This window comes from Salvia hispanica, chromosome 4 (genome assembly GCF_023119035.1).
Source record: "Salvia hispanica cultivar TCC Black 2014 chromosome 4, UniMelb_Shisp_WGS_1.0, whole genome shotgun sequence".
In the NCBI taxonomy this organism is placed as follows: Eukaryota; Viridiplantae; Streptophyta; class Magnoliopsida; order Lamiales; family Lamiaceae; genus Salvia; species Salvia hispanica.
In genome coordinates this window covers 55,255,865-55,283,808 of record NC_062968.1, presented here as the reverse complement: position 1 = coordinate 55,283,808, position 27,944 = coordinate 55,255,865, and the positions used below count along the sequence as shown (strand labels likewise).

Sequence of the window (27,944 nt, the reverse complement as noted above, 5' to 3'; positions counted from 1 at the left end):
CCGGAGAACTAGTACTTAGTCCAGAGGAGAGGAGAATGAGTCATAAAACAAGAATCATGGACTAATTCATGAAGACACCAAAAGTTAGAGCCTTTTCCCGCAAATTCCAAATTTTCCTTTCCCCCACAGCTTTCTGTTTCATCTACTCTGCAAAAAATCTGCAAATCAATTCGGAATCGCATGCAATTGCATCCTCGTTCTTCAAAATCATCCACTGAATTTGCATCCGTGCATACACAATTCATCGTGTGCATATGCTATGGAGCCTCCTCCGCCTCAATTATTGCCACCGCAACCGCAGCATTTCTCCGTCAGGCGATACAACCACCGCAGCCACCGCGGCGAGGGCGGCGGGCCGATGGAGATGACGAAGGAGCATTCCAACTCGGAGAATAGCGAGAGCAGCAGCTCGGGGGAGAGGCGCGGCGGAGGCGAGATGCGCCGCGCTGCGTTGGATTGCAACCTGGCGTCGCTTTGTGATCACATCCAATTGGAAGGGTTTAACAACGGCGTTTTCTCCGACGTCGTTTTGAAAGCCATGGGATCCACCTATCACCTCCATCGCCTCATACTCTCCCGGAGTTCTTACTTTCGGTTCGCATTCATTCCAGAATTATGTAATCTGTTGAAGTTGCTATCATTTAATGTTTAGTTCTGCACTTGATCGTTTAGGAATATGCTCCAGGGACCTTGGAAAGAAGCCAACGCTCCAGTTTTGACTCTGAATGTGGATGATAGCAATGTAAACGGTGAAGCGATGGAGATAGCTTTGACCTACCTCTATGGTCATTATCCCAAGCTTAATGACAATAACGCGTTTCGAGTTCTAGCTGCTGCTTCTTTTCTTGACCTTCAGGTAACTAATGGCAACCAAATTTGTGAATCTCATCTTTAATCAATACCAATTGCTCTTGCTGATAAAGAGTGATAAGCATTTATAGTTGCTCCTTTAGGTATCTACCTCTTTTGTTAGAACCAAAATATGCCCTGGTAAATTTTATGCATAGTTCTCCAAATATGGCATTTCAATCCTTTTGTGTAGAAGTGTAGCTGGGTAAATTTTGTCAGAACTTTATCTATGACGTCACTTATTACAGTTGTCATACTGTGGAATTCAGGTCAGCAGATAGGAATGCAAGCATCTACTTGCTCACTTGAATGTCTTGACCATGTCATAATTTTGTAAATTTGTTGGTCAGGCTGATTTGGGTCGAATAGATGAACTTGAAGCTGTTATCGTTGGAAATAGCTCTTTGATTGATCTTCCTTCTCATTGCACAGATTTACAGTCAATATTATTTTTTGCAGACATTTTGCTGGCAAATGCTGTTTCTCTATTAACTATCTGCTATGCAAGCATTTTTTATGCTTGTTCCTTAGACCTACATTGACAATCGGTTGTTGGCTTTGTTCACTGCATTTACCCTTTTCTATAATATATTTATGTGCAGGATTTATGCGCTATTTGCACAGATTTCATTATTGCTGAATTGTGGTCTACCAACTTCTTAACTTATCAGGTCTGAATCCTTCTGGTTATGAAAGCATTCAGTCACTTGGATGTAAGCATTTAGAATGGAATCACATTCTTTGTTATGTAGGTCTTTGCCGAGAGCCAAGATTATGGCTTTCATGGGGAACGTGTTAGAAACGCTTGTTGGGGCTACCTTTGTCAAAGTGGTGCTCAGGAATTGAAAGAGGTATGTACCAATCTTCTTATTTTGTAATGCTGTTAGATTTAGAGATTTATTTTCTTTTACCTTCAGAATGGTGGCAGAATATAATAGTTTGTCCGCCTTTTATTTTCTAAGATTCTCCTATCTGTGTCAGGTCCTCCCAAAACTTTCCTCTCAAACATTGCTTGCTTTACTTACCTCAGATGAGTTATGGGTGCCCAATGAAGAGAAACGGTGAGGAGAACTGCGGTAGTATTTTAAAAGTTATTAGGAAAGCTAAATATTTTCTAATTTTCTCAATCTTTCTTTTTCTTCCTTCCTAAATTCTGGAAGATTCGAACTGGCACTATACACTCTTCTTGCAAAAGGCACACTTTGCAAAGAACATAATGAGCAGGACAGTGCAGGTTTTGAGGTCATAGACAGTACTGATTCAACTAGAGTAAACAAAAAATATGTGGGCGATGAAAGCACTAATGATTTGCTGGAAACTGAAAAGGGGCGCAGAAAATCAAAAGATGAAGTTGAAGGCGAGTACACTGCTCGTAAAATTTTGGTGGAGCTGGCTGACTCCATAGTGGATTCTCATTTTAGCGTTGACAACTTTGGTGAAGCCCGGACATTATATGGCGAATCTAGTTTGGAGTTAGCTTATGATTGTAGCGGCCAACAACCTTCATCAAGCAATAAACTTAATACCAATGACATTAGTGCTTCATGTTCTTATTCAACTGTTGGACAGAGTAAATCGGCAAGCAGTGATTTGGCTTCAGAAGGGCCTTCAGATGGAGATCCGTGCTACCAATTAAACAAGAGCTGGGCACCAGGAAATCAAATACACTGCATTTCGATGAACTCTTCCAGTAATATGCTGATGCCTAATGAATGGGAACGATGTAACATGTCACCTTTGACATGGGGTGGTAGGACTGTGGGCAGAAGAGAGGTAAATGGTTGCCTAAAACGGAATTGTGGGATGAGCAGAGAAGATTATGATTCTTTTGTTAACATGTTTGAAGGTGGCTCTCTTTTATACTGTAACATGTCCTTTGAGGCCCTCTTAAATGCAAGAAAACATCTTGAAGAACTGGGCTTCCCTAGCAAAGCAGTGAATGATGGTTTATGGCTACAGGTATATTACTGTTTCTTGCATACACTGTCATTTAACAAAGTGGATACTCAGTTGACAATGTGAATTGCCCGTACTTTCTGGCGCACTTACTTCTCTTATTGCCTAAGCTGGCTTCAGCTTATTTCATTTAGTTATTTGAGCTGTTTAAGCTATGTAACGTTCTACATTTATTTTACTTTTTTGCATCCCTCTTTGGAAGTTGAATTTGTTTGATACCCACTTTTGGTAATTTATTTATGTTTCCAGGGTACTGAATTTTTTGATTTTAAATTTTTTGAAAAGCTGATTTTTTTTTTAATTATTGTTTAGACATAGTTTCACTCCTCATGAACTACTCTTATGATCATCTGCGTTTTATAGACGCTCTTAAGCCAAAGAGTGCAAGAAGTTGGTGCTGATACATGCAGAAATTGCTACCGCGTGAGTATTGCATGTATGTGCAGACAGCCATTTGGATACTCAACTGGAGTTACTGCACCTGGATACTACATGCAAGATCACGAGCACAATAATCTACCCCAAAATGAAATTGGACATGCCTATGTCAATAGTTCTGCTCAAGGGGAAAGAAACGGCCTCTTTAGGCCGGTTCGTGTACATGACAGGGGCCCGATTGATGGACTGGCAGGCATTGGTCGCGGAACTACATTTGCGCCTGTAGCTACTTGGCCACCAACTCGTTATGTCTTTTCTCGTGTTCCATTTGGTATTGGCAACCGAAACAGTCACCAAGCTCCTGCCAACGATGGACCAGATAATAGACCTGACAGCAATGCGGACCTTGCTGGGGATGGATTAACTGTTTTGGTTGGGCTAAGTATGGGATCGAATGATGCCACTAACGTGCATGAGGTACAACTAGGAAGAGAATTTGAGACAGGTCAGCAGAGCAGGCAGGTGGGATCTTTAGCCACTGGGTCAACTGGGTTAACTACCAATGGCACTCCCATGCAAATGATAGACTCATCGGAGCATGCTATGGGGGTTGAGTGGGAGAATGCAAATAGTTCTATATCATTGGACCTGAAAACACCTTTGAATCACTTTCCGCCACTTCGTTTTGCGTAAGTCATACCTTGTTCTGGCATATCCATTTTGCTTTGTAAAGAATGTCCTTACCGTCATGGTTATACAGTCTCACTGATGCTACAAAAGTCAATGATGCTTGTCTAACTGGTCCTATCTCTTTTGTGTTAGTTCATATACTTTCTGGAAAATTGGAGCCTTATATTTCTCTTCAGTTTTCTTCTGAGTGAAGATGAACCTATGCATTACAGTAGAAGAAATGTGTTCCGTGTCTGATTTATCTAATTAATGTACTACTATAACTTATGAAATATCTAAATGTCTGATAGTTTGTAGTTTATCAGATAGAGTTATTGTAAGTTTCTGATCATTGCCTGCTGGTTTTTCAGGGTCGAATTCCAGGATGTGCATAGACTCTGTGATGGCCAAGTCAAGCACTCCCCTGAAGCATTTTATGCAGGTTCCTTGTGGAAGGTTTGACAAATACACTTTCTCTCAATTCTGCTAAAATTGATTTATAATTTTTCATCAATTAGTAACGTTTGGCTATTTATTTAACTATGTATTTTTATCATTTTGATCCTAAAGGTAAGTGTCCAGGCTTTTAGTGATGAAGATCCACAAGGTCGTCGTACACTTGGTATATTCTTAAACCTTTTGTATTAGAGTAAACTGTAATTTTGAAGGAACGCCTTTTTCCAATGCTTTTCTCTTTTTTATTGTATGTTACTAGGCTTGTTTCTTCATCGGCGGAAGGCAGAAATCAACGATCCACACAGAAAGGTACTCAAAGTCATGTTTGTATGATGCATTTTGGGCTGCAAGCACAATCCTGAAACACACTTGGTACTCTGTTACTGGGACCATATCATAGGCTGAAATGTGATTTTAGTTATTTTGGAGAAGCTTGTTCTGATAAGAACTTAGGCAACATCATATCTAAAATAGAATCCCCTTAAATTCTCCGAAATGCCAATAAAAAAAATTAACAATGATACACATAGATAACTGCGTCATATTGTTCAGAGCTTTCATACCATCCCTCCCTATGTGCTGTTTAGAAAAGATTGAATAAACACTTTGTTGCTGTATTCATATGAGGTCTGAACATTATGGTCTCAGTATCTTACGTATTTCATGATAAATAAATTCATTGTCACTGATGATCACAATAATGATTGACACAATCTTATGATAAGGTGTCTTGCTTGTTCGCATTTTAAATTCGTTTTTCTTTTCTCTAAGTAATGTATCATGATGATATGTTTTACAACACAATTCATACTGTTTCCGTCTTGTGATCTCAGGTCCATATGTACGTTGATTCTAGGGAAAAGGTTACTGCTAGATATCAGGTGAAGTAACAAGGTGGTTTCAACGATAATGTCCACTAATTAACTGGCTTGCATTGTTCACTAGCTGTTTCTCTCTTTTGGACTTTCAGTTGATATGCCCGTCGAAGAGAGAGGTGTTGGTTTTTGGGAGCTATAAACAAACGGGCACGCTTCTGCCAAAAGCTCCAAAGGGATGGGGCTGGCGTACAGCATTGTTGTTTGATGAGCTCGGTGCTCTACTCCAAAATGGAACCCTACGAGTTGCAGCTGTAGTGCAGCTTATCTGAATCCTCTTAAGGTTATTAATAGCTTCTCATGGCATTGCTTGAACTTTCCACCACATTAAGTGGCATCATAATCTTGAATAATTAAGTTGAGTTGGCCTAGAATTTCCTAGTTGACTCGACTTAGTAGTAAACTCAAAATAAAAATTATTTAGAAACATATAATATAGGTTTGGAATATTCTTTTAGGGGGTTGCTGCATCGCTGGCCATGGTGTAGCTATCAGAGATCAAGGGAGATATCATGACATATGGTGAGAGAGAGAGAACGTGCTGGGAGGGAAATAGAATGAAATAGTGGAATTAGAATATCTAAATAAAAAATTCATTCCTTTATGTTGTGACAGGCCTGCAAGATTAGTATATTAATTAATGACATATTTATATAAATTGTGCTCAGCGTGAGAATTAACAATTTTAAATACCACATGCATGTTTGACCTCGATTAATTAAAAAAACACGAATTAATGCTTCATTTTTTTCATTTTGTGTGTCGTTGATCTTGATGCTGAGTTGTCAACAAATGTAGGAAGCTGCACTATATAACATATAAATGCCATAGTAATTATCTACGAACATGAGACCATATTTATCATACCCCAAACTTGTTACAAAATTAAGATTTCACCTTCTCCTGATCAAGAAATGTTAGTGTAGGCTTTATTTTTGTAAAGTTATCTTCATGAAGAAAAGGTGACAGAAAAAAGGTAATTAATTGCAGTCAAAAGAGATTGTAAATTAGTAACTCGTGGATTTCACTTCTCTTTTAACATTGGCTATGGCTCTATGAGCAATGATAATTTGAAGGATTTTAGTTTCGAAATCTCCATAGCTTCCTAGTTCGAGTATGTTTAGGAGTCTTTCGCTGGTTAGAGTTTTATTTCAAGTTTCTTAGTTGGATCTTGCAAAACGTGGAGTCTTGCCAACTGTGTGTTGTCCTTATTTGAGGTGTGGCTTTTTTGAAGGCGTTATCTCGTAATCGTATTTTCAGTTCAATTACAGTATTATTTTCAGTATTCGTCTGTTCTCTTTTCCGTCAGTTTGTTGTTCAACTCCTATCATAGTAACAGTTCAATTTTACACGTAGATATAAATCATGGAATGGATTACGTCTCTTTCATGCTCCATCTCCATCTTCCAATCCTTCGACAGCTGGAGCTTCGTCTCAACGATACTACAGTGGCTCGAATTCATTTTCCTAGCACCATGTCTGCTGAGGATCCGTTTCATGGCCATTGATCTTATTTTCCTGCTATCCCTCCTCGCTCCATGGCTCAAAACATTGCTCGTCTCTGCCCCCACCACCCCTCTCGAAGAGCCTCTTATCCGCCCTCGTACTCATTCAATAACCACGATTCGTTACAAAGCCACAGTTTATGTAACAGCCCTCTTGGCTCTAGGCTACGCTGCTCTCAGCCTATCGGCACTGAGTCGAGGAGTGGGATCGGAATGGAGTGGCGTGGATCTTCTGTCCTGTCTCTTTCAAGCAATGACCAATGCAGTGATTCTGTTTATGATCACGGAAATAAGATCTGTGGGTGCGCCATCGTACCCGTCCCCTGTCCGAGTGTACTGGAGCTCGAGTTTCTTCCTCGTATGCTTGTCTTCTGCAACAGCTCTTGTTCGTCTAGTATCGGGTGATGATCAAGATATGGAAGTGGATGACATATTCTTCTTGATCACCTTCCCTTTCAACACTTTTTTTTTTTTAGTTTCCATGAATGGATCAACTGGGATTCGTAGCACTAGTGTTGATGAAGACTTAGATGCTTGATTTGAGTGGCTAAGTCACCAGATTCATTGATTTTCTTGAAGAAAAGAGTAAAATTAGGGATTAGCAAAATATCCGAAATTTGAATATTCGATATTAATTCTTAATCAAGTTGAATTTTGGGTTTTAAACTTTTCGTAGGGATTTTTTCGGATTTCTATTTCAATTATATTAAACTTTTGGCAACTTTTGTATTTTCGGATCAATTACATATTAAAACCAAACAAATCCAAATTCATGTGTTAGCAATATAATAGCATGATGTTTTTTGTCGATATTTTATGTTAAAGAATAAGACATCCCACCTAGGATATTTATAGTATAACTCTGTATTTCTGCAACATTAATGAATCAACATTACGCGTATCTACAAAAATTTTAAACTTATTTTTTTATCCATGACTTAATGCTATTAATGATATTAGTCTTAAAATAAAGAAATACTACTAATGTCCCAATTATGAGCTGAGTGTTTTAATCATTCAACCATAATTGTTAATGGTCACAAATGATTGAACAATCAAGAGCAATTTACTTACGATACTTAGTTGACGAGAAATGTTATGCTAGGCGACTAATTTGAGCGCTAGATGAGCGCCATTCCACGTCAGACAACTGTTTACTTCTTTTGCGTTTATTATCAATATTAAATTATCTTACCTCTCTCTTCGTCAACACCGCTCCACTTCCTTCTATTTTTTCCAATTGAGAAAGAAATTCATCAAATAATCTCTCTCCACCATTCTTTTATAAAATTGAACTCTGCGTGATTTTATCCTTATGTTGTTTTGACTATATAGGTGTCTAACAAAGCTCACCAAGGGAAATTCAAGCTACTATTTCAATTGAAATTTTATCTCAAAAGGTGAAAAAATGGCAAATAGACAAAGTTTCGTTAAATTTAACTTCCCCTAAATGAGCTGCTGAAATTGCTCTTCATTCTTGCGGAATTCCAACCTTTCTTATCAATTCTTAAACCACAATTCATCATTTTTTCTAAAAGGACAACGATGCTTCTTCCACAATTCAAACTCTCCCAAATTTGGAATTCCACCGCCGACCACTAGACTTATCCCCAAATATCCGAATCTTCAAATTTTGAATATGTGAATATAGAAACTATGATGTTAACGATTTTTTTAAGAGAAAAGAAAGAGGTAGAAGTCTGTCATCAAAACAAAAAAGGATTAGAATGTGGGGGAGATGGAAGAAGGGTACTAAAGGGTTAAAGTAGAAAACCTTAAATTTGCAGAGCATCCACAGTGACGAAGAAAATTAAAACATTATTGAAGAGTGAAAAATGGGTGGTCGAATAATTGCGGTTTAAAATAAAGTTATATTGAAACTAGTTGAGATGATTAAAATTTTCAATGAAATTATTAAATTGGGGTAGCAAATATCGAGAAGCTGGGGAAGGAATAGATACATTATTGAAGGAAAGGAATACAGGTGCTGGGAATTCATATTTCACAATGAAAAAAACGACGTTGCAATTGCTAAGTTATATATGTGAAAATAATGGAGAGAAAATGAAGAAAAGAACGAGATCTGGAGCTTTTGTAAAAAAGAAGTGATGGTGAGCGGTGTTCACGGAGGGAGAGAGGTTGATTTGAGAGAAATTCATAGATAAAAATGGAATCTTCAAACGTGGAATGGAAGCACTCACCTGTTGCTCAAATTCAATCTCTCAGCATAACATTTCTCCTTAGTTGACATTCTTAAAAAAGGCGCCTATTGGATTATGAATTCAAATTTCTTGCCGATTGTCAGATAAGAATCATTTTTATTTACAAACTTCATCTAGAACTTATACTTTACATTTTAAATCTTCTAAAAAGATCTTTTCCGCTCTGATGAAGTAGTAGTTTCGTTCATCACTTTACTTTGAAATATCGGGTTGACTCGTTCTGCCATAAGTACTCATTTGCTCGCGCAGGCCGGAAAGAAATCAATTGATTCTCTTCCAATTGGTTGGACCGTAGGTGCGATAAGTTTTATCGACGAAGTCTATACTTCAAGTTCTCACATTAGATTTAGAGATCTCACCACGTTAAGGATGATAATCCATTAAATACATTATTATTATTATTATTATTATTATTATTATTATTATTATTATTATTATTATTTTAAATAATTAAATTTGATAATTGAGTATTTGTTCCATGTCGGAGCCCAATGCTATGTCTGATTCATTTCCCAATTTTTATTACTGTATATTTTAAATCTATAGTCTAAATTTTAAATATACGTTTAATTGGAATAAAATCATTAGCCTCTCTGTGACCTTTGAACTGAAAATGCTAGTCCAAATTTCTGTTATATGTCAGCATTATAATCTTCTAAACAAAGCAAAAGACTTGATTGTTGATTGTTGGAAACCCTAATTCGCCTCAAATCCGCCATAATTTCCCGATCAATTTCATCTCCGCCCCCAAATTCAAAAGGCTACTGTTACTGCAAATTTCCGAGCGTTTCGATGATTCAAAATTTGGGGCTTTCACCTGACTAGTTGCTTGGATAAATGGGGGCTCTAACCAGCAACAGGAAGGGAGCAGGCGATTACTTCAAAAGCATTTCATCTCCGGCCCCGTTTGACAAATCGTGCGGCCACATTTCCAAAAAACCCAAGCTTTCAGCTTGCATGAGTCCAACTACGCCGCCGTCAGTGGGGAATTCGGTTGCTGCTAGAATTGCTAAGTATCCGGAGAGGAAATTGGGGTTTCCGAGAACAGTTCACGCCCCGGTTAGTCATAGATTAGCTGCTGGTTCTAGGGATTCCCCAGCTGATAAAATGGGGAGATTTGGTTTTTTCTATCGGAACTACGAAAAAATTAAGGAATCAGCGTTGAGATCGTTGAGGTACGTGGGTTCGGGGAAGCAGAAGGAGGAGGAGGTGATTAGGATTGATAGCAGCGATGAACTGGATTGTGATCCTGCCTCGAAAGATTCTAGCATAGGAAAGGTGGAGATTGTGGATTCCCAAAGGAGAAGGTGGAAGGGGGGAGAAGGGGCTGTGGAGAAAGAAGTGAGGTCTTTAGATTCTTATGTGATCACAGATGCAGTTGCAAAGGTTGATGATACGGAGAAGAATGGGTTGTCGTTGATGGACTCTGCGGCTGGTGATTCGGAGCAGCCATTTTATAAGAAATTGCACAATCAGGCAAACAAAAGGGATTCTGGGCTCATCAACATTAGTTTACGTATAGATTCACACGAAAAGCAGATTCAAGGGCTGCGGTTGTTGCGGACTGCAAAGAAAGAAGAGCCTATTGAGAAGGTGGCCTTTGGTTTCACTGTTCTATCCTTTGTGCAGTTGCATTTTCAGTCGTATGTTTTAATTGGGTTGTGTTTGTTTGTAGTATGTGGCAGAGGAGTGCTTCGTGCCTCTTACACGTGAGGAAAGGGCTATGGTTTCTCGCGCTTTGTCTAATTCCCACAGGTTGTTATTCCTCTTCATTTGAACTGTGGATATCTGTGATCCACTCTTTTATCAGCATCTTATCTATGCTCAACATTTGCAGGAAAAAGGTTTTGGTCTCTCATGCGAATTCTGGAATTGATATTTCTGGAGAAATATTACAGTGTTTGGGGCCCCGAGCATGGCTTAATGATGAGGTGATTTTTTCTGTATTTGTTTTGCATGAATTTCGTAAAATTTGGTTGGAGATGCTGTATCTTCCATTGGGAGGTTGTGATTGAAAATATTATTGTATTGCAGGTTATTAATGTGTATTTTGAGTTGTTGAAAGAAAGGGAAAAGAGGGAACCAGAGAAGTTTCTCAAGTGCCATTTCTTTAATACGTTCTTTTACAAGAAGGTGTGCTTATTGCTCGGATATCCATTCTTTAGCACCATATCCCATTTGTTGAATTATTAGCTTGACATGCCCAATACACGTTATATTTACACTTCAATACGATAAGAAAACACTTACTGCCCCTAACATTTAGAAGTGCACTTCTAAGTCTAACAGTCACTTGGTGCTTTCTCAGCTTATGAGCAGTCGTGGTGGCTACAATTTTCAATCAGTTCGGAGATGGACTACACAGAAAAAGCTCGGATATAGTCTTTTAGAGTGTGACAAAGTATGTTTCTGGGGATTTAGATTTCATCATAAGCTTTTCTTTGTCAATGTTTCCACTTATCCCTTTGAATTTTTCCATTCATGATGATGTTACTTAATTTTTTTTAGATTTTTGTGCCTATCCACCAAGAAATCCATTGGTGTTTGGCAGTTATCAACAAAAAGGATAAAAAGTTTCAGTATCTTGATCCACTCGGAGATCGTGACAGTCAAGTTCTGAATGCACTGGTATGCTTAATTCCTTGTTTAGCTGACTGGACTTCTTAGCTTCTTTAATTTTTGAGCGATGTTATGCATCAATTCGTCGATAACTTTTGTTGGTTTCTGTAGTGTTTTGCTATGGCATGACTCTTTGGAAGTTCTTAATGTAGGCCAAGTATTTTGAGGATGAGGTGAAGGACAAGTGTGGAAAGAATATCAACCTTAACTCATGGGAGAAAGAATTTGTCACAGAACTTCCACAGCAGTTAAATGGGTAACTTGCAAAACATTACAAGTATCTTAATTTTTGTGCTTGTGAACGTGAAAACTTGAATGTTATATTGATATATAAAGGAACAAGTTAATTCTGCTGTGCTGAGTTAATGTGAACTGAACTAGCTGTTGAGTTAATCCGTAAAAAATATAGTCCTTCCTTGTCCCAATACCTATTGATATGCTCAGATTTCTGTTATTCTGTTTTTCTATTATACTATGATATGCTATTGGTCAATATGCTTTAGAAATGGGGTAAAAGCTTAGCTGGACAAAATTCTGGAACTTTATTACCTATGCGCAGATAACAAAAAAAATTATTCCTTTCTTAGTTGATGAATCATGTAAAACTTAATTTTGTTTGTAATTATGATAAATTGCTCCCTGGACAGGTTTGATTGTGGCATGTATAGCAGGGATATTGGACTCTGCTTTAGCCAGGTAAACATTCCGGTGTAACTTGTAAAAAAGGTTCTGCATTTGTTTGCTATTCATCTTGTTCGTTAGTTTCACAATATTTTCTTTCAACAGTTCTTAGCATTTATCTAGGTCGCTTTTCTTCAGCTTCACAAATACAAACCTCAACCGGGCGATTCGTATGTATAATTGACAGTAAAAGTAGGCTATAGTCGGTACAATAAACAAGAACGAATGTAAGTTTCATGGTGCTGCTTCAGCGGGGCACCCTTTTCCGACTGAGTATTTCCTGCTCCCTTAGCCGGTGCTGGAACCTGGCGAGGCGAGCTTGAAGGCTGACGAGGCTAGCTGCTTTGCGTGATAGCACAAAACTCAACTGTGTCACATAGTTGTCGATATGGGAGCCTGGTTGATCCACTTCGGCTAATAGTTTCATTTCCTGCCATAAAAAGCAAACAAATTCAGTATCTTGATGTCACTGCTTACAGATTAAGTGAACAAGAGAGTAGAGAGAACGGCTATTACTTCGCGAACTATCTCCATAGTATCTTCAATCTCCTTACGGTGGGCTGCAATGAGGGCGGCTTCTTCCTGTATTCAAAAAATAATTAGCATTTGGAGGTAAGACCCTTGTCATGAATTTAGAAGAGTTTAGAGCCGACCTCGAGTATCTCATTGATACTTCCATCACGAGGCTCAGGTTCACTCTGCTTAGCAACAGGGGTACTTGCATTAGAGGTGTTCATATTTTGTTGTTTGTAACTGGTGGGCGACATTACATCCATATTGTCATAGTCCCTTCTCATTCCAAGCCCCTGCTTTTCGAGCCTATCCTCCCTGTAAGCTTTTTGCCGAGGTGGAGATACTTTCTGCACCTTCTCTTCTACATTAGTCGAACTCTGAGGGTTTCCAGCAGAAAATGTCTTCTGACTGGTAGAGCCCCTCAAAGAATTTTTTACATCAAACCGTTCCTTTTCCATACCAACAGCAGCCATCCCGCTTTCATCACGGCCATTTAAGTTAAAATTGGAAGAGAAACTAGAAGGCGGTTTATCTTCCTCAGTAGAATTATTGAAGGATGAAGTTTCCTTCTCAGAAACTCTTCTACTCGTATCCATCACTTTAGATTCTTGAAGTTGCTCATAATAGTCCTCTGCCTCAGCAGCAGTAGCAGCAGCAGATGAAGTTGTAGCTGATGAAGATTCCTTGACACTTGATGGCAATGAACTAGACTGATCCTTCCTCGGGTTCCCACTTTTTGAGAGACTTTTAACCCTGTTAGTCGATGGCAATTTGTTAGCTTATCATGTGAAAAGGACACCTGGGCCACACTGATAAAAGGATAAATGACAGCCAGCAAGAGGGGGGGCTAACCTATCAGCATATCTCAAAGTGTTGAGAGTATGCTCGCATGAGCCAGCATTTGGAGAAATGCAAGAGATCATAACGGTCCTTGAGTTGCCCACAAAGGAGTCACGAAGAACCTCAGTAAGCTTGCTTCCTCGGAATGGGATGTGAATCTGGTCATTGTCAAGAGCGCGAATACATTCCTTGAGTGCCAGTAAACTTTTGTTAATTTCTGCACCTTCAATCCTGCACAAAAACAAAGACACAATCTGAATAAAAACTTACCACCAAATACTGAATTCCGTAACTACAAGATGATCTTAGAAAAATTTTGCACAAAACAAACATGTCAGTGAAAACTTAGGACTATCAATTAACTATACTTGCAACAGGTCAAAGATAATCATCAGACGAACATCAGAAATAATGTAAAGTGAGTCTAATGGTGAAAGTGGATAATTCATGTTGGCAGGAATAAACAAGCATGTAAAATACAAAGAAGCACCTCCATTAACAGCAGAAATCAATACCGTGTTTGTCGATCGTTATCTGTAGTGTCAGCACCCCTCTCGCTACCAGCAAGATCAATAAAAGAAATTTTTCCTACAACCTTCCCAACTCTGGATTCATTTCCATCATTATTGTAATTATTCCTCCTAGATTCTTTCACCTCAGGGTGCTTCTTCACAACCAGTTGCAAAATAGCATGGGATCTGGAAGACTCCTCATTAGCACCCGTAGAACCCGTGCTTCTAGAGGAATTTCCCCTCTCAATATATTCTTTTACAATAGCCACATCAGAGACTTCAAACTCCTGCAGTCCAACAATGCAGACTTGTTGTCTGCCATCTTCTCTCATGCATAGTTTCCTACATAAGAACAATCCAAAATCAATCAACATTTTATTTTATGAAAGCCAACTAATGAGGATAGATTTTGCATCTTGATGATAATATTTAAAACTTATTTTTTGGATACAGGGGAGCCTAAGCTGACTTCATAAAGGGTCATTTTGTCATACCTAGTTTATAACAGAAGCATTTTTCAAATATAGTTAATTTAGGAATGAGATTCTCACACATAATGTAAAAAGATTCACTACTTCAATACAAGGGATACCAAGTAAGAGTATTAACTTCCTATCGCTCAGAAGATCATAAAGTTTTCCTCCATATATTTCAAAATAGCTCAGCCACAGCTTGAATCTTTGATTGCGATAAACTGGCTGGTGCAGCAATCTCACAAGGTCTTCTGCAGCTCGAAGAGGTAATGGCTGCATAGTGAATGTCTTGCCACTTCCTGGTAAAATGGGGGACATAATTTTTATGATTTTATCTACAAGCATTTATAAGAGCTCTTACAGAAACAGATACAATAAAGCAGGCATAAATAGATTCAATAAATGAGACATAAATAGATTCAGAGAGTTCAGTTTTTTACAAATGAAAAGCAAGCTAAACTAAAATGGCTTGTAGAAAAAGATGTTCCAAAGTGCTCCTCAGATTAGCTCTGCTACAACAAATAATCATAGCGTCTCTTTCTATCATGAAATTATTTCATGACTATAGATTTTAAACATGTTGTGCTTAGTTTCAACTTTCATTTGGTGTGCATGTTCTCTAATCTCTTCTATCATCTTACTCTACCTTACAAGTTCCAATCATCATAGAGATTCAAATATATACAAATGATTGCATACACCAATTATTATAAGAATAAATAATATAGTTAATATTCCATTCGTTATCTTGACACACACACATAGAGACCTTCACTAATAATTATCTTAATGTCGTAGAGTGTATAAAATTGCAACAAGAGCTTGTCACCAAATGGCCGACCAGTGAAAACGAAATCTAAAGATAATATAATAGTCTGGAATTGGTTCATCCAAACATAGTTTTATGATTATACATAACAACATTCTTTCCTAACTCAATCAAACAAATCTTTCTCCCCCCCCCCCCCCCCCACTAAAAAAAGTGCATTTCCTGACATTTGATCATTAACAGCTAGGGTTGTTGGACTTTCGGCAATTAATAATTTGAAACCTTTTGCACCTATGTTGCATGTAGTTGAAACAAAGGCAATACTAGATTACATTTAAGTGAACCTCACATTACATGTTGAATCCTCCACATACACCAATTATCAATGGTGTTTAATTTCATATACAAAAAAACATTTTCCCATTATCAATTATCTTTCTAATGCATCAATAATGATGCAATATTACGAAAAGCACCTATTACATTACCTCCTAAAGATGATGTAGTTTAATATGATTTGATATGGTCTTATATACAGCAGTACAATAATATAGCATGTCTGACATGAAAACATATAACTAAGCTAGACTGCATCGAGATGAATGTCTAAACACTGCAAATGGATAAAATGATGGTGTACTATACTAGTCAATCCCACAAAAGGTTCAACAAATTGAATAGGTGCATTCCTAGTCAGTGAGAATATGCACACCTGTTTGACCATATGCAAAACATGTTGCTTTGGTCCGTTGAAAAATGATAGGAATTATGGGCTCGACAGTCTTGCGGTATACCTGCTTACACATGTAAGAAGAAGCTTAGTGGATGTAACCAATGTTCATCCCAATTTTGACCAAGAGTTTTCATCCAAGAATGTATTATTACCTCGTCATTTGACACTTGCTCATCCAGGACAGCATCAAAACAAAACTCATGCTTCTCTACATATGCAGTCAGGTCAACCTTCATCGTAACTCTCAAAAAGTGAGTTCCCAATCTCAGAAAAGAAAAAATATATAAAAAACAATAAACCCAGGATACTAATTAACCAGCATCAACACAACACAAACAAGTATAATAATGTTTTTAGATGCCAAAAATATCCAAACCTTTAACTTGGGTTCATGGACTGTTAAATAGGCGTCATCATACACAGCCACAACATCATCCTCTTTGCGTGCAAGTTCCTTCTTGTTTAATGGCCTCTTACGAACCTAAAATCAAAAGAAAGAAACACATTTACTTTGTATACTTGATTGTCAGTAAAGTTATTGCACCATATAGCACAACTGTAGGTAATTTAAATCAACCATGGAAACTCATCATACCACAACTTTAATCTTAGCCACATTATTTTCTCTTGTGCTCAATTCTTTTTCATTAAAAGAACTGACAGGAGCTTCTGCATCCATCTGTATCTTTTGCTGCCTGTTGGCTACCCCAACAATATCAGTATCAAAGGCTTTGGTCCCAGCAGGCATGAAAGGAGATGACTCAAATGGATCTGAGATAGCATGCTGAAAATAAACAAATGTAAGTGTTCACTATTAAGTAGATATATCTAGATACAACTGGAAGAATAGAATTTCCAATGTCAATAGTAAGTGTAGCATACATCAGATAAGAGCTCAGTGTCATCCATAGAATGTAAGTCCAAAAGTCCAGCTCCAAAATCCCCCCTGAACTCAGGAGCGTAATAACCCTCTGTTGGAGTAAATGCACCTGAACTCTGGGCAGTTGGGGTCGGGATATGAGGCTCTGACACATTTTCACCATTGAAATTGAGATTCCTCATTAATTTGAAGAGCCTCTGTTTCTCTTCTGCAGATTGCGGTCCATAGCCCTTCATACACCAACAGGCCGCCCAATTAATATAAACACACCCAATACAGACAGAGTGTTGTATAACACAATCCCAGAGCCCAGAGGCATCCTTAACAGGATACGAAGTGGTGGTGGTACCATATGGTTTTAGTCCACACTCAATGGTGTAAGAAAAATGAAATTCATTCAAAATTCTATAAACTAACTTAAGCAAACGGTGCCACTAATCCCAACAAAAGCAACGGATGCCGAAGCTCCTCATTTCCACATCCACGCACTTATGCGATAAAAACCATAGCTAAATCATTAATAAGCAAACATTTTCAAAGAACTAATCTTCACCTGCATCAGGAGGTTAGGGAGCAGGCGGTTATCGACTGCATTGGACGACATTGGAGAGGCCAGATGCTGCAATCCAGCAGATTGCAGCCAGCGCGCCATCACAGCATCCCCCGCATCTCCGCCGGACACCCCTGGTCCTGCATTGTCATAGAGAGTGGTGGCCGCAGCCGCGCTGCTCTGCTGCATCTGGCCAGCACCGTGGCGCATCGATCTCTTTTGGGGAGCCAATTTCAAGATCTAGTTTTTCACACTTCAGGCAAACAAACACAGCAAAATTCCAGAAATCAATAACAATTCGATGCTCCAACCACCAAATCATCATCGAGAAATCGAATTCAACAAAAAAAACAGCTCAAAATTCAGAAATCGTACCAAGAGAGGAGAAATCGGAACAAAAGGCAACGCACTCCGCCACCAAAATCAGCAATCCAATTCCAATTCCCTTTATTTCACTCACAAATTTCCCGAATTCCTAACGATATCCTACATAGATCATCGCAGAAACAAAAATTAATCGCATTTCAATCAGAATTACATCAAATTCAAGCAATGCTATGGCAAAAAAACAAATCCATATCATCCTACCTGAAACAAAATCAATAGAACATGAAATGCAGACAGATCTGAGATTTCTATTGAAAAACAGAAACACGAGCAAATTCGGTCGAAATTTTCTGCAGATTTCAGAGATTGCTTGAGAGAGTGGAAGGGAGGGTCAGATATATGATGATTATATATATGTATAGCTACATTGATGTGTATTTGCAATAACTTTTTTGGCGAATAAATTATTCATCATTGCATTTTATGGATATTAATAATACACAGAGATACGTATATGAGTTTGTATGTATACATTTATACCTGCAAAAAAGTGTATCTCACAAAAATGTGTGGTGATTTTTTTCGAAATAAAGTAGTAGTACTATTATTAAATAAACGGCTCATTTTGGAAGTTAATTATCGGACATTTATGCCCTTTGATGTATAGGTATTAGAAATGAATTTTTAAAAATTGTAAAGGAATGGGTGTGATAAAATTAATATGACGTGTGTTCTAAATAAATAATGTAAAGGAATTTTACCAGTTTTGCATTAAAACTCATGTCGTTTACCACTAAACTAGGCTTATATTTCCAATATATGGACCTATATATTAAGGAAACATAATTTATATTTACATTGTATAGTATATATTCCCTCCGTCCACGAAAATTTGTCCCAATTTTCCATTTTCGTCCGTCCGCCAAAATTTGTCTCATTTCACTTTTACCATTTTTGGTAGTGGACCCCATATTCCACTAACTCATTCCTACTCACATTTTATTATAAAACAAATATATAAAAGTAGGACCCACAATCCACTAACTTTTTCAACTCACTTTCCATTACATTTCTTAAAACCCGTGCCTAGTCAAACCGGGACGAATTTTCATGGATGGAGGGAGTATTAAACTAAAAAATAAGAAATATGTGTAGATCATGTTTTTAGGGTATGAGGTTTAACTTTTGTAGGTATAAGTAGGCTAACATGCTTATAGATAGCCTCTCCTAATATTGATAATTCTTATATTAAGATGTATATTATGATATCACATGCAACATTGAATATGCTACTTTTAGACATGTAGTAATTGTAACTTTATGATTCTAAACTGCTGGGCAGGGTCACAACTTTAGAAATACTAATCATAGGGTTTTACTATACTGCAAATTACACTGCAAACTTAATCTTGTCCATTAGATTTCCAGATACGATGTCAACAAATGACAAGTGGCATGATCTAGGATTAAAATATAAGAATGTCAACTCGCTTCATAAAATTGTCAAAACAATATTTTAATCCTAATTAACATTGTGCTATACTTGTCATCTGTTGACATAAAATCTAAAAATTTAATACACGAGATTTAGTTTGCAGTAAAGATGCAATTTGCAACTGATACATCCCTACTAATCATAACGAATAGCAACACAACATTAACATTTCTTTCATAATTGATACCACCAAACTTCACTTTCCCTCTGTAAATCTTTCGATGAGGCCATTTTTTTAATCTTCCTATTTTACCTCAAGTAATTTGAAAACCATTATTAAAGGGTCTGCACCTGTATAAACGTGGTTATAATTATAAAGTTCAGAAATTTAAATTATAAACTATTTTAGAAAGACCCATTAATTGCATCTCTAAACATGTTATCTTGTGATTTCAAAATTGAACAATTGATATATAAAATGTAGAAATTCAATTTAGACAAAACAAATCACTTCAGACACGCGAGATAATAAACTATTTCAAAAATAACCATAAATGACATCTTTAAATTAAAACAAGTTATCTCGTTCTTACCAATTAAAAAAAAAAACTTATACATAGTTGCTTTGTGGACGTTTAACGGTGTTGTTCTATATTAAGTATTCGCCAATAAAATATACTCCATCACTCTCTCCATCCCCAAACAATTCTCTCATTTTACCATTTGATATTTCCCATAAAATTAGTCCACTTCATATTTAGCAAACTTCTCTTTTATAAGGTCGACTTCATTCTTCACTAACAATACTCCAATCAAAATTTATTTTTATCTCTCTTATATTTTTCCAATTTCGCATTAAAACATGTTATATCTCCAAAGTCCCTATTTTTAGGGGACAGAAAGAGTAGAAAGGAATATGTATCAAAAATAAAAACACCGTAGTTTTTATAAGCATACAAAAATAATAAAAATCACATTTTTTTCATAGTTAAAGAAATGGTACTACTACTTGAAAGCACCCAAAATTTATAATCCCTCTATCCATGAAATAATAACACATTTTGTTATTTTATGACATCCGCAATTTAAGGCCCATTTATTTTTGCATTTTTGATAAGCGCATCCACACACTCCTTTACACCTTCTCTCCTTCTCTGATGCCACCATTGCCGCCTCGATCATCCTCTCCCACTCCATCGCCGCCCCCTCCACCACCGCCATATCCTCTCCTCATTGCTGATGTCCTCTCTTTCCGCCCTTAGGAGCTAAACGTGCGTGCGTGCACGCGATAAACCTCCCCTTTGTTATTTGTCATTTTACTCATAAAATTACAAATATACTCCGTAATAAAAATATGTACACAATACACTTCTAAATAAATTATCGAAGATGCCATGAACTTCATCATTAGTGCTAGGCGGCAACTTAGTATATGGTATAAATAAAAGGACAAATATTTAATTCCATCCGAGTGAAAATTACAAATTTACCCCTGGTCGAATTAATTATGTACAATTTGATGTTGGGTCCCTGTATTCAATGATAATTCCAGCACAGTCCAAGAATTTGGAGCAGACAACAATCGCTTTTCTAAGTTGCATAGGATAATTACCCCAACAAATTGTCACATTGGATCCTTCTGCTGATTGTGATGTGATTTATTTGTTTTTTCAATCATCAATATTTTGTACGATTTTTTACACCCAACAAAATTATTTCTCTGATTTCTTCAACTATATATATATGAGTTGCATTTTGCATGTTGTGGATTTTAGTGTGTTTTTTAACTCCTATACAATTGGGATGTGACTATATATCTTGATATATTTCATAAATGGAAACTACTATCAATCTTATTTAAGAAAAAAAAGTAGTGATATTTACTCTACAGTTATATGGCAAATGTTACAATGAATTAGCTTAAGTGGTGGAAGCTTATGAATGCGCCCTTTTTGTAGCTAATGGAATAAAAATATTAAAAATTTAATTGAATGGTTAAATGATTAAAAAAAAGAGGTAAATGTAGTACTACTCCTAGTATTTATTTTGAAGTGAATTAAAGTTTCATATTGTTATGCCCACGTCAGATGTAGCCTAACAAGTCATGCCTTGCAGTACACTTATTTCTTAACTAAAGAATACTACTCCCTCCGTTCCATATTAATATGGCGTTTCTTTTCGGCACGGAAATTAAGAAAAATTGTGTTAGGTGTGTTAAGTAAAGGGAAAGTAAAGTAGAAAATGAAAAAAGTAGAAAGATGAAGAGAGAATAAAGTACGAAAGAGTAAAATAGGTGTGGAAAAATGTGTTAACTTTTACTAAAAAGGGAAATGACTCTATTACTATGGAACGTATCAAAATGGCAAAATGATTCTATTACTATGGAACGGAGGAAGTACTTCTTTGACTAAAAGTATCTAATATTCTAATTTAACCATTAAATATAAGTATTTGAAAATAAAATTATACAGTAGTTCCTAGCTAGCATTCCATGAACTTGGTTAACCCTGTGATTAGTTTCCATTCACATCCATATTTTGTTTATATTTTCACATTTTGAAGTAAATAATAAAAAATTATTTCCATTGTTATACTCCTACAATTTTGTACATGGATATATATAATTATTATACTTGTAGCGTACTTGGTGAAATCAATTTTATTTAATTTTTCATGCTCTCATTATTGGCCATTAGTGTTTAATTTATTTTGCTTGATTTATATAGATGTAGGGCATGATGGGATTTCGTAGATACTATTACTAAGAAAAACATGTCATCAATCATCGGTTTCCAATGGTATCTTGAAATAACCGTGATCTTTATTTGTAGTTGTACAAAAGGTTTATAAAGTGGTGATTTTGTATGAAATGTTAAAAAACGCTTGACATTATTTAAATAATAAAGACTTGCTAAAGATATTATAGCAAAGTATAGAGACTAAAAATTACATTTCTCTCTTCAAATAACATTTGTGTACTATATATGATTAGGCCTCAATTCTCATTCATTAATTTCGAGATTCATTAGGGATCATAGAGATTTCATCAAATACCATAGCTAATACTTTGGTGCTTATCACTCTTTATCAACCAATGAAAATTTCAGTAATTCGATGCTTACGTTAGTGAAAGAAAGATTTATACGTGAATAAGTCAATTCATTAAACTTATTAGGCAAATCAATTAATTAAATTATCGGCCCAATTTTATCAACTATTTAGTTAAACTCAAGGCCCAATTGAGGCCTAATCATATACACAAATAAATGAAGTAGTAGCATTTCATGACCCTATAATTAAAACAAAAAAAAAAAAAAAAAAAAAAAAAACTCTCTTTCCCGCCGTTATCTTGCAGTGAAATAACAAATGAGGGGAAATTCCAATTTAACAAACTTCAAAATGGGCCAAATACATATTGTTTTCTCTTGACTGTTTTTATAAATCCAGTATTAGCTGTGGACGATTTTAGAAATGTTTTCTCTCGACTGTTTTTATAAATAAATTGATTTGTGTTATTTGTTGGCTTTATGTAGTGAAGTAAGTAATAATGTTTGAACTGGTTCGACCAAAAACTTTAAATTGAATTGAATGTTATAACTTATATTATCTACATGATTATTATTTAAAAAAAGTCAAGGAGTGTCGATTGCCAATGAGACGGGAGTGTCGTTATACAAAATCAGTGTCCTTGAATTGATATCTGGAGTTCATGGAGTTTATGGTATGAAATCGTTTCAATTTTGTTTGTTATAGTTTGTATTTGTGTGGATTTTGCACGTTTTAGTTAGGGCTGGCTAAATACACCGAAATACCGCACTTACCGTATTTTCTGAATTTAGACCTTGTTAGCGACATGGAAGGTAGAAAGAGGCCAATGTTTAAGGATTTTGGTTGGATTGGTAAAGTGATTAAGAAATTGAAGATGAAGTGTTTGATGCCGATTTATCATCCGCAACTAGATGACCACTTCGGGGGGAAGAAAAATTGTATTTTATTGCACGGGCCACCGGGGTGTGGGAAGACGAGGTTGGCTGAGGCCATTGCCAATTAGGCGGAAGTGTAGTTATGCAAAATCAGTGTCCCTGAATTGATATCTGGAGTTTATGGTATGAAATCGTTTCAATTTTGTTTGCTATAGTTTGTATTTGTTTGGATTTTTGCACGTTTTAGTTAGGGTTGACTTTTTTTTTTAATCAAAACACATGGCTCTTATTTATGCAAAATTCTCAACAACAAAGCAAACACAACACCCTTACATGAACTGAAGCCCAACAAGCACAAACAAACACAAGCCTACAAACCGAAACATATTTTTATTCTGAAAACTACAAACTGGAAACTATAAACAAAATTAAAGCAACATAGCCACATGCCAAGAAAGCTGAGTGAAGGCCTGGTAAATAAACTAAGCATCCCAGGCTCTTAGGCGGGCAACGACGGCCCTTGTCAAGCGACAAGGCTGCTCAACCTCCTTCAAAGCCACATAAGCGGTCATCACAAATTGATCATCGTTTCTTAGATAAACTACACCAGGGAACTCAGGAAGGTAGGTGATGAAGAATAACACCTCGTCCATATCTTTCAGCAGCACCACATCTACTCACTTCATATTCTCAACCTGATTGTCGACCCTTCCTTCATGATCATTGATCTGTTGTTCGAGAGCGGAAATCTGATTGAAAATGGCTGGCTAAATATACCGAAATACCGCACTTACCATACTTTCTGAGTTTGGATTTTGGTGTTTCCACCTCACACTTTCTGAGTTTAGATCTTGTTAGCGACATGGAAGGTGGAAAGAGGCCAATGTTTAAGGATTTTGGTTGGATTGGTAAAGTGATTAAGAAATTGAAGATGAAGTGTTTGATGTCGATTTATCATCCGCAGCTAGATGACCACTTCGAGGGGAAGAAGAACTGTATTTTATTGCACAAGCCACCGGGGTGTGGGAAGACGAGGTTGGCTGAGCCCATTGCCAATGAAGCGGGAGTGTCGTTATACAAAATCAGTGTCCATGAATTGATATCTGGAGTTCACGGAGTTTATGGTATGAAACCGTTTCAATTTTATTTGTTATAGTTTGTATTTGTGTGGATTTTTGCACGTTTTAGTTAGGGCTGACTAAATATACCGAAATACCGCACTTACCGTACGAAAAATACCAAATTTGTAGTATGGTATGATACCTTACCGATATATTTCGGTACGGTAAAGGTATAGATTTTCGTATACCGCGTATGCCGCGGTATACCGCATATATAGTTTTTGCCAAAAATTTGGTATATATATTGTTTTTATAAATTATATAAAAATTGTTAAATATTTAAAATCTCTAACCCTACTTTCACATTTTAGTTCCTCTGCCCCCAACCTTAAACACACTCACGCAGAGATGCAAATCTAGTCAATTGTAATTTGATTGTTGAAGTTTTGATTATTAGAATTTTTTGAATGAGATTTGATTGTGCTGTAGTTTCAATGTTTTGGACATTATTAAAATAGGTGATATTTTATTTTATATATTTGGTTATAAATTATGATTTTTTTGGTATGGAATACAAGTATAACGGTATGTCATACATTATTTTGGTTTACCGTACTCGGTATGCCATACATCATTTCGGTATACCGTAAAAGTGTGGTATACCGAATAAACAGTATGGTAACAATATCGGAATTTATCATACAGAAAATTCGATAAGGTATAGGTACGACATTTTCTCATACCGCAATTTGCGGTACAGTATGCGGTATGACATTTTCGGTGCGGTATACCGTACCGCATCACCCCTAGTTTTAGTCTCATTTGCTAAGTTAGAAATTACTGCTCCACTGTGAGTACTGATGTAACTTTGTAGTTTATTGGTACTTGTTTGTAGTCTAGAATCTAAAAAATATTATAGAATTTCAATGCGTCTAGTTCACTTTTCTTAGGTTTCATGTTTTTATGTGAATCTTTCTAGGTGAATCAGAAGGGAAAATAAGAGAGTTGTTTCGAAAAGCATACAATAAGAGGAGTTTGACCGTCATATAGTTGGACGTATAAAGTTTCCTGAAGCTTATGCGGTACATTTGTATTATTTCGTAGTCCTACTTTATTCAGCTGCGTAAACTGAGTTATACGAGTGAAATTTGATTACTTTGATTGTTTCCTAATTGTCTTTTATCCTCATATATCATACTAATTTGCTGTTTTTGTAAAACTTTTCCTGCTTGTTGTAGGCTTTTGGGTTGGACTTAGCAACTGTATTTTTGATTTATGGCCCTTCTGGCTGCGGAAAGACGTTGATTGCCAAGGTCATGGCTAATGAAGCGGGAGCCAATTTTCCACACATTAAGGTTCTTTTAAGTTAGTATGTACATAAATATAAATGGGAGAAAAATATTATTTTACTAAAATTTTGTTTTTATCTCCCGAACTCAGGACCGAGTGGGAAGTCCGCACAATATTCAGTCGAGCAACGACAGGTTCTCCATGCATAATTTTCTTCGACAAGGTACTTCCGATCTCTTTATTTTAGTTTTTACTATTAGATGTATTATTAGTCCCAACATGTTTGATATAATGTTTCCACTACATTATATATTGTACAATTTTCTACTACTCCCTCCGTCCATGATTTAAAGAATCTTTTTGCCGTTTTGGTTTGTCCACGATTTATAGAATCATTTACTTTATTCCACTTTTAGTATTCGGACCCCACATCCCACGCTCATAATCCGAAATATGAGTAATACTTTAAATGGGTCTCACATCCTACTCACTTTCCCCCTATACTTTTCTTTACAAAGTTAAACAATTTCCTAAAACCTGTGCCGAGTCGAAATGACTCTTTAAATGGTGGACGAGTACAATTTATGTCTCTAATGTAAAACAGAATGTTAACATTGGTAATTTTGTCAAAGTTACTAAACTTTGAATCTGAATCATGGTGTAATTAACTACTCCTTACGTAATAATATGCATATGATATTGTGATCAACTATAGAAATTCCTTCGTACTGCGTAAGCCAAAATGACCTCTCTTGTATATGAAGCCTTTTTTTTCATTGTTTCCTTCTTTTGCTAGAGATATCAACTCCTTTAAATATATAAACTGCACTTTGTCTTACCTTTCTGCTTATTGGCTTTGTCTCAGTATGCTTTGGTAATTTCTCAGCTCTGACTCTCTACAGACTTTTTTCCATCAGGTGGATGCACCGACAACAAAGTGTATTTTGAATGCTTTTGTTCGAATGCATTAATTTGTTATGAACCGGAACCGTGACAATTTATCCGAATCGAAATCGTTGATTTAAGAACCGTGGTTCGATTCAGGTTCAAAAATTTCTGAACCAAAATCGTGTTGAAATCGCGAAAAACCGTGAACTGTGGTTCTCCAAGTAAGCATGCTTTATGCTAAAAAAGAGGACAAATAAACGGTGGAAAAAGGAAAGAAGAAAAAAAGAAAGAAAAGAAAAGCAAAGCAAACTTTATGCCATGAATAAAAGTTTTGTAGGCAAAATGTAAAAGAAAGGTACCTAAAAATTATACTCCCTCCTTCCCTAAAAATATAAATATTTAGTTTGGCATGAATTATATATATCCCTCCTTCCCTAAAAATATAAATATTTAGTTTGGCATGAATTTTAATATATACTCCCTCCGTCCCAGTTTTATAGTCACATTTTGTCATAAAAGTTCATTCCACATTTAGAGTCACATTTAGAATTTTTCATATTTGGTTATACAATTTTACCTCATTGTACATCAAAATTACATCAAAATGTCATTATCTATATTAAAATAAACTAAAACAAAAATAAAAAATAAAAAAGTCAAAAAGGGTCCCACCTTCAACTAACTCACTTCATTATTACACACTCCACCATCTCACTTAATTAATGACACATTCCACCAATTCTTTAAAACCCGTGCCATAACTAAATGTGACTATAAATCTAGGACGGAAAAATAATTAACAATGTAAAAGAGAAAGAGAGAAAAGATAGTGTGAATAGTTAAAGAAAATTGAACTCCACATTATTAGCATTGTAGTGTTAAATGTTACTCCATGTTGTTTAGACTATCCTCATAGTGACTCTCATTCAACGGAAAGGGATCCTCTGATGTGTTAAAAAACACAGCGGGCCCTCGCAGCAAAAACCAAATGAAACGCAACTTCAAATCCTTTTGTTCCTTTTCATTTGATATGTATCTATTTTATTATTTAATTACTTTTTTATCCATCTATCACAGAAGTTTGGTCGGTAAATTTGAATATCATCACCGAGCTTTGAGGGGATTTTTGCTTGTCCTTAATCCTAAAAAGATACTAACAATTTAGTTTTCATTATTTAATAAATAAAAAGTATTTAAAAAAAAACAGAATAAAAATATTTAAAAAAGAGAATTTCAAAATATTAAATACTATAAAACAGAAAATGAAATCATTGTTGGAATTACAAGCAAAGTATTTTGAGTTATCGTCAGTCAAATTTTTTAGAATCCACCGAGTGTTCAAATGAAAAAGTAATTTAACAATAAAATATATGCATTATGCATATCAAATGAAAATAATAAAAGGATTTGAAGCTGCGTTTCATTTGGCTTTTACTGCGTTTTGAGCACTGAGTCTGTTGTATTTTTTAACATAGCAGAGGATCCCTTCCTCATTCAATCCAAACCCAATAAACGTTTTAATAAAATATTCATTTCTCAC

The 27,944-nt window shown here is 36.2% G+C and overlaps 3 protein-coding genes across 5 annotated transcripts; 2 read left to right on the top strand and 1 right to left on the bottom strand.

Moving 5' to 3' along the window:
- Positions 1 to 89: 89 nt before the first annotated feature.
- Positions 90 to 7,409, top strand: LOC125222591. 3 transcript variants are annotated; one of them, XM_048125293.1, is made up of 13 exons: positions 90 to 594; positions 673 to 856; positions 1,452 to 1,520; positions 1,602 to 1,700; positions 1,831 to 1,910; positions 2,010 to 2,808; positions 3,169 to 3,872; positions 4,224 to 4,308; positions 4,423 to 4,474; positions 4,568 to 4,617; positions 5,142 to 5,189; positions 5,279 to 5,466; positions 6,540 to 7,409. In XM_048125293.1, exons 1-12 carry the CDS (start codon positions 260 to 262, stop codon positions 5,453 to 5,455), a joined length of 2,682 nt encoding a protein of 893 aa, XP_047981250.1. In that variant the 5' UTR covers positions 90 to 259; the 3' UTR covers positions 5,456 to 5,466; positions 6,540 to 7,409. The 3 variants fall into 3 exon arrangements, with proteins under 3 accessions (XP_047981250.1, XP_047981251.1, XP_047981249.1); XM_048125294.1 differs by lacking the exon at positions 6,540 to 7,409 and adding an exon at positions 5,642 to 5,850 and having other exon boundaries at positions 5,279 to 5,467; XM_048125292.1 differs by lacking the exon at positions 6,540 to 7,409 and having other exon boundaries at positions 5,279 to 5,850.
- Positions 7,410 to 9,516: 2,107 nt separating this feature from the next.
- LOC125219564 (ubiquitin-like-specific protease ESD4) lies at positions 9,517 to 11,764 on the top strand. The gene is made up of 7 exons (XM_048121576.1): positions 9,517 to 10,503; positions 10,586 to 10,665; positions 10,748 to 10,841; positions 10,945 to 11,043; positions 11,219 to 11,311; positions 11,419 to 11,538; positions 11,641 to 11,764. Exons 1-7 carry the CDS (start codon positions 9,748 to 9,750, stop codon positions 11,656 to 11,658), a joined length of 1,260 nt encoding a protein of 419 aa, XP_047977533.1. The 5' UTR covers positions 9,517 to 9,747; the 3' UTR covers positions 11,659 to 11,764.
- Positions 11,765 to 12,355: 591 nt separating this feature from the next.
- LOC125223501 (kinesin-like protein KIN-13A) lies at positions 12,356 to 18,239 on the bottom strand. Its single transcript, XM_048126677.1, has 14 exons — positions 18,069 to 18,239; positions 17,856 to 17,966; positions 17,484 to 17,733; positions 16,933 to 17,160; positions 16,646 to 16,834; positions 16,427 to 16,531; positions 16,203 to 16,280; positions 16,030 to 16,111; positions 14,685 to 14,847; positions 14,079 to 14,417; positions 13,576 to 13,794; positions 12,864 to 13,476; positions 12,727 to 12,792; positions 12,356 to 12,640 (listed from the first exon to the last, which is right to left on the bottom strand). Exons 3-14 carry the CDS (start codon positions 17,688 to 17,690, stop codon positions 12,458 to 12,460), a joined length of 2,472 nt encoding a protein of 823 aa, XP_047982634.1. The 5' UTR covers positions 17,691 to 17,733; positions 17,856 to 17,966; positions 18,069 to 18,239; the 3' UTR covers positions 12,356 to 12,457.
- Positions 18,240 to 27,944: the final 9,705 nt, after the last annotated feature.

Coding starts and splice junctions, on each gene's coding strand:
- LOC125223501 (XM_048126677.1), bottom strand. CDS start 17,690: ATGCGCCACGGTGCTGGCCAGATGCAGCAGAGCAGCGCGGCTGCGGCC. Junction 14,848..16,029: donor TTTTGCATATGGTCAAACAG/GTGTGCATATTC, acceptor CCATTTTACCAG/GAAGTGGCAAGACATTCACT. Junction 12,641..12,726: donor CTATGGAGATAGTTCGCGAA/GTAATAGCCGTT, acceptor TTTTTATGGCAG/GAAATGAAACTATTAGCCGA.
- LOC125222591 (XM_048125293.1), top strand. CDS start 260: ATGGAGCCTCCTCCGCCTCAATTATTGCCACCGCAACCGCAGCATTTC. Junction 595..672: donor TCCCGGAGTTCTTACTTTCG/GTTCGCATTCAT, acceptor TTGATCGTTTAG/GAATATGCTCCAGGGACCTT. Junction 4,618..5,141: donor TCAACGATCCACACAGAAAG/GTACTCAAAGTC, acceptor TTGTGATCTCAG/GTCCATATGTACGTTGATTC.
- LOC125219564 (XM_048121576.1), top strand. CDS start 9,748: ATGGGGGCTCTAACCAGCAACAGGAAGGGAGCAGGCGATTACTTCAAA. Junction 10,842..10,944: donor GAGCATGGCTTAATGATGAG/GTGATTTTTTCT, acceptor ATTGTATTGCAG/GTTATTAATGTGTATTTTGA. Junction 11,044..11,218: donor ATACGTTCTTTTACAAGAAG/GTGTGCTTATTG, acceptor GTGCTTTCTCAG/CTTATGAGCAGTCGTGGTGG.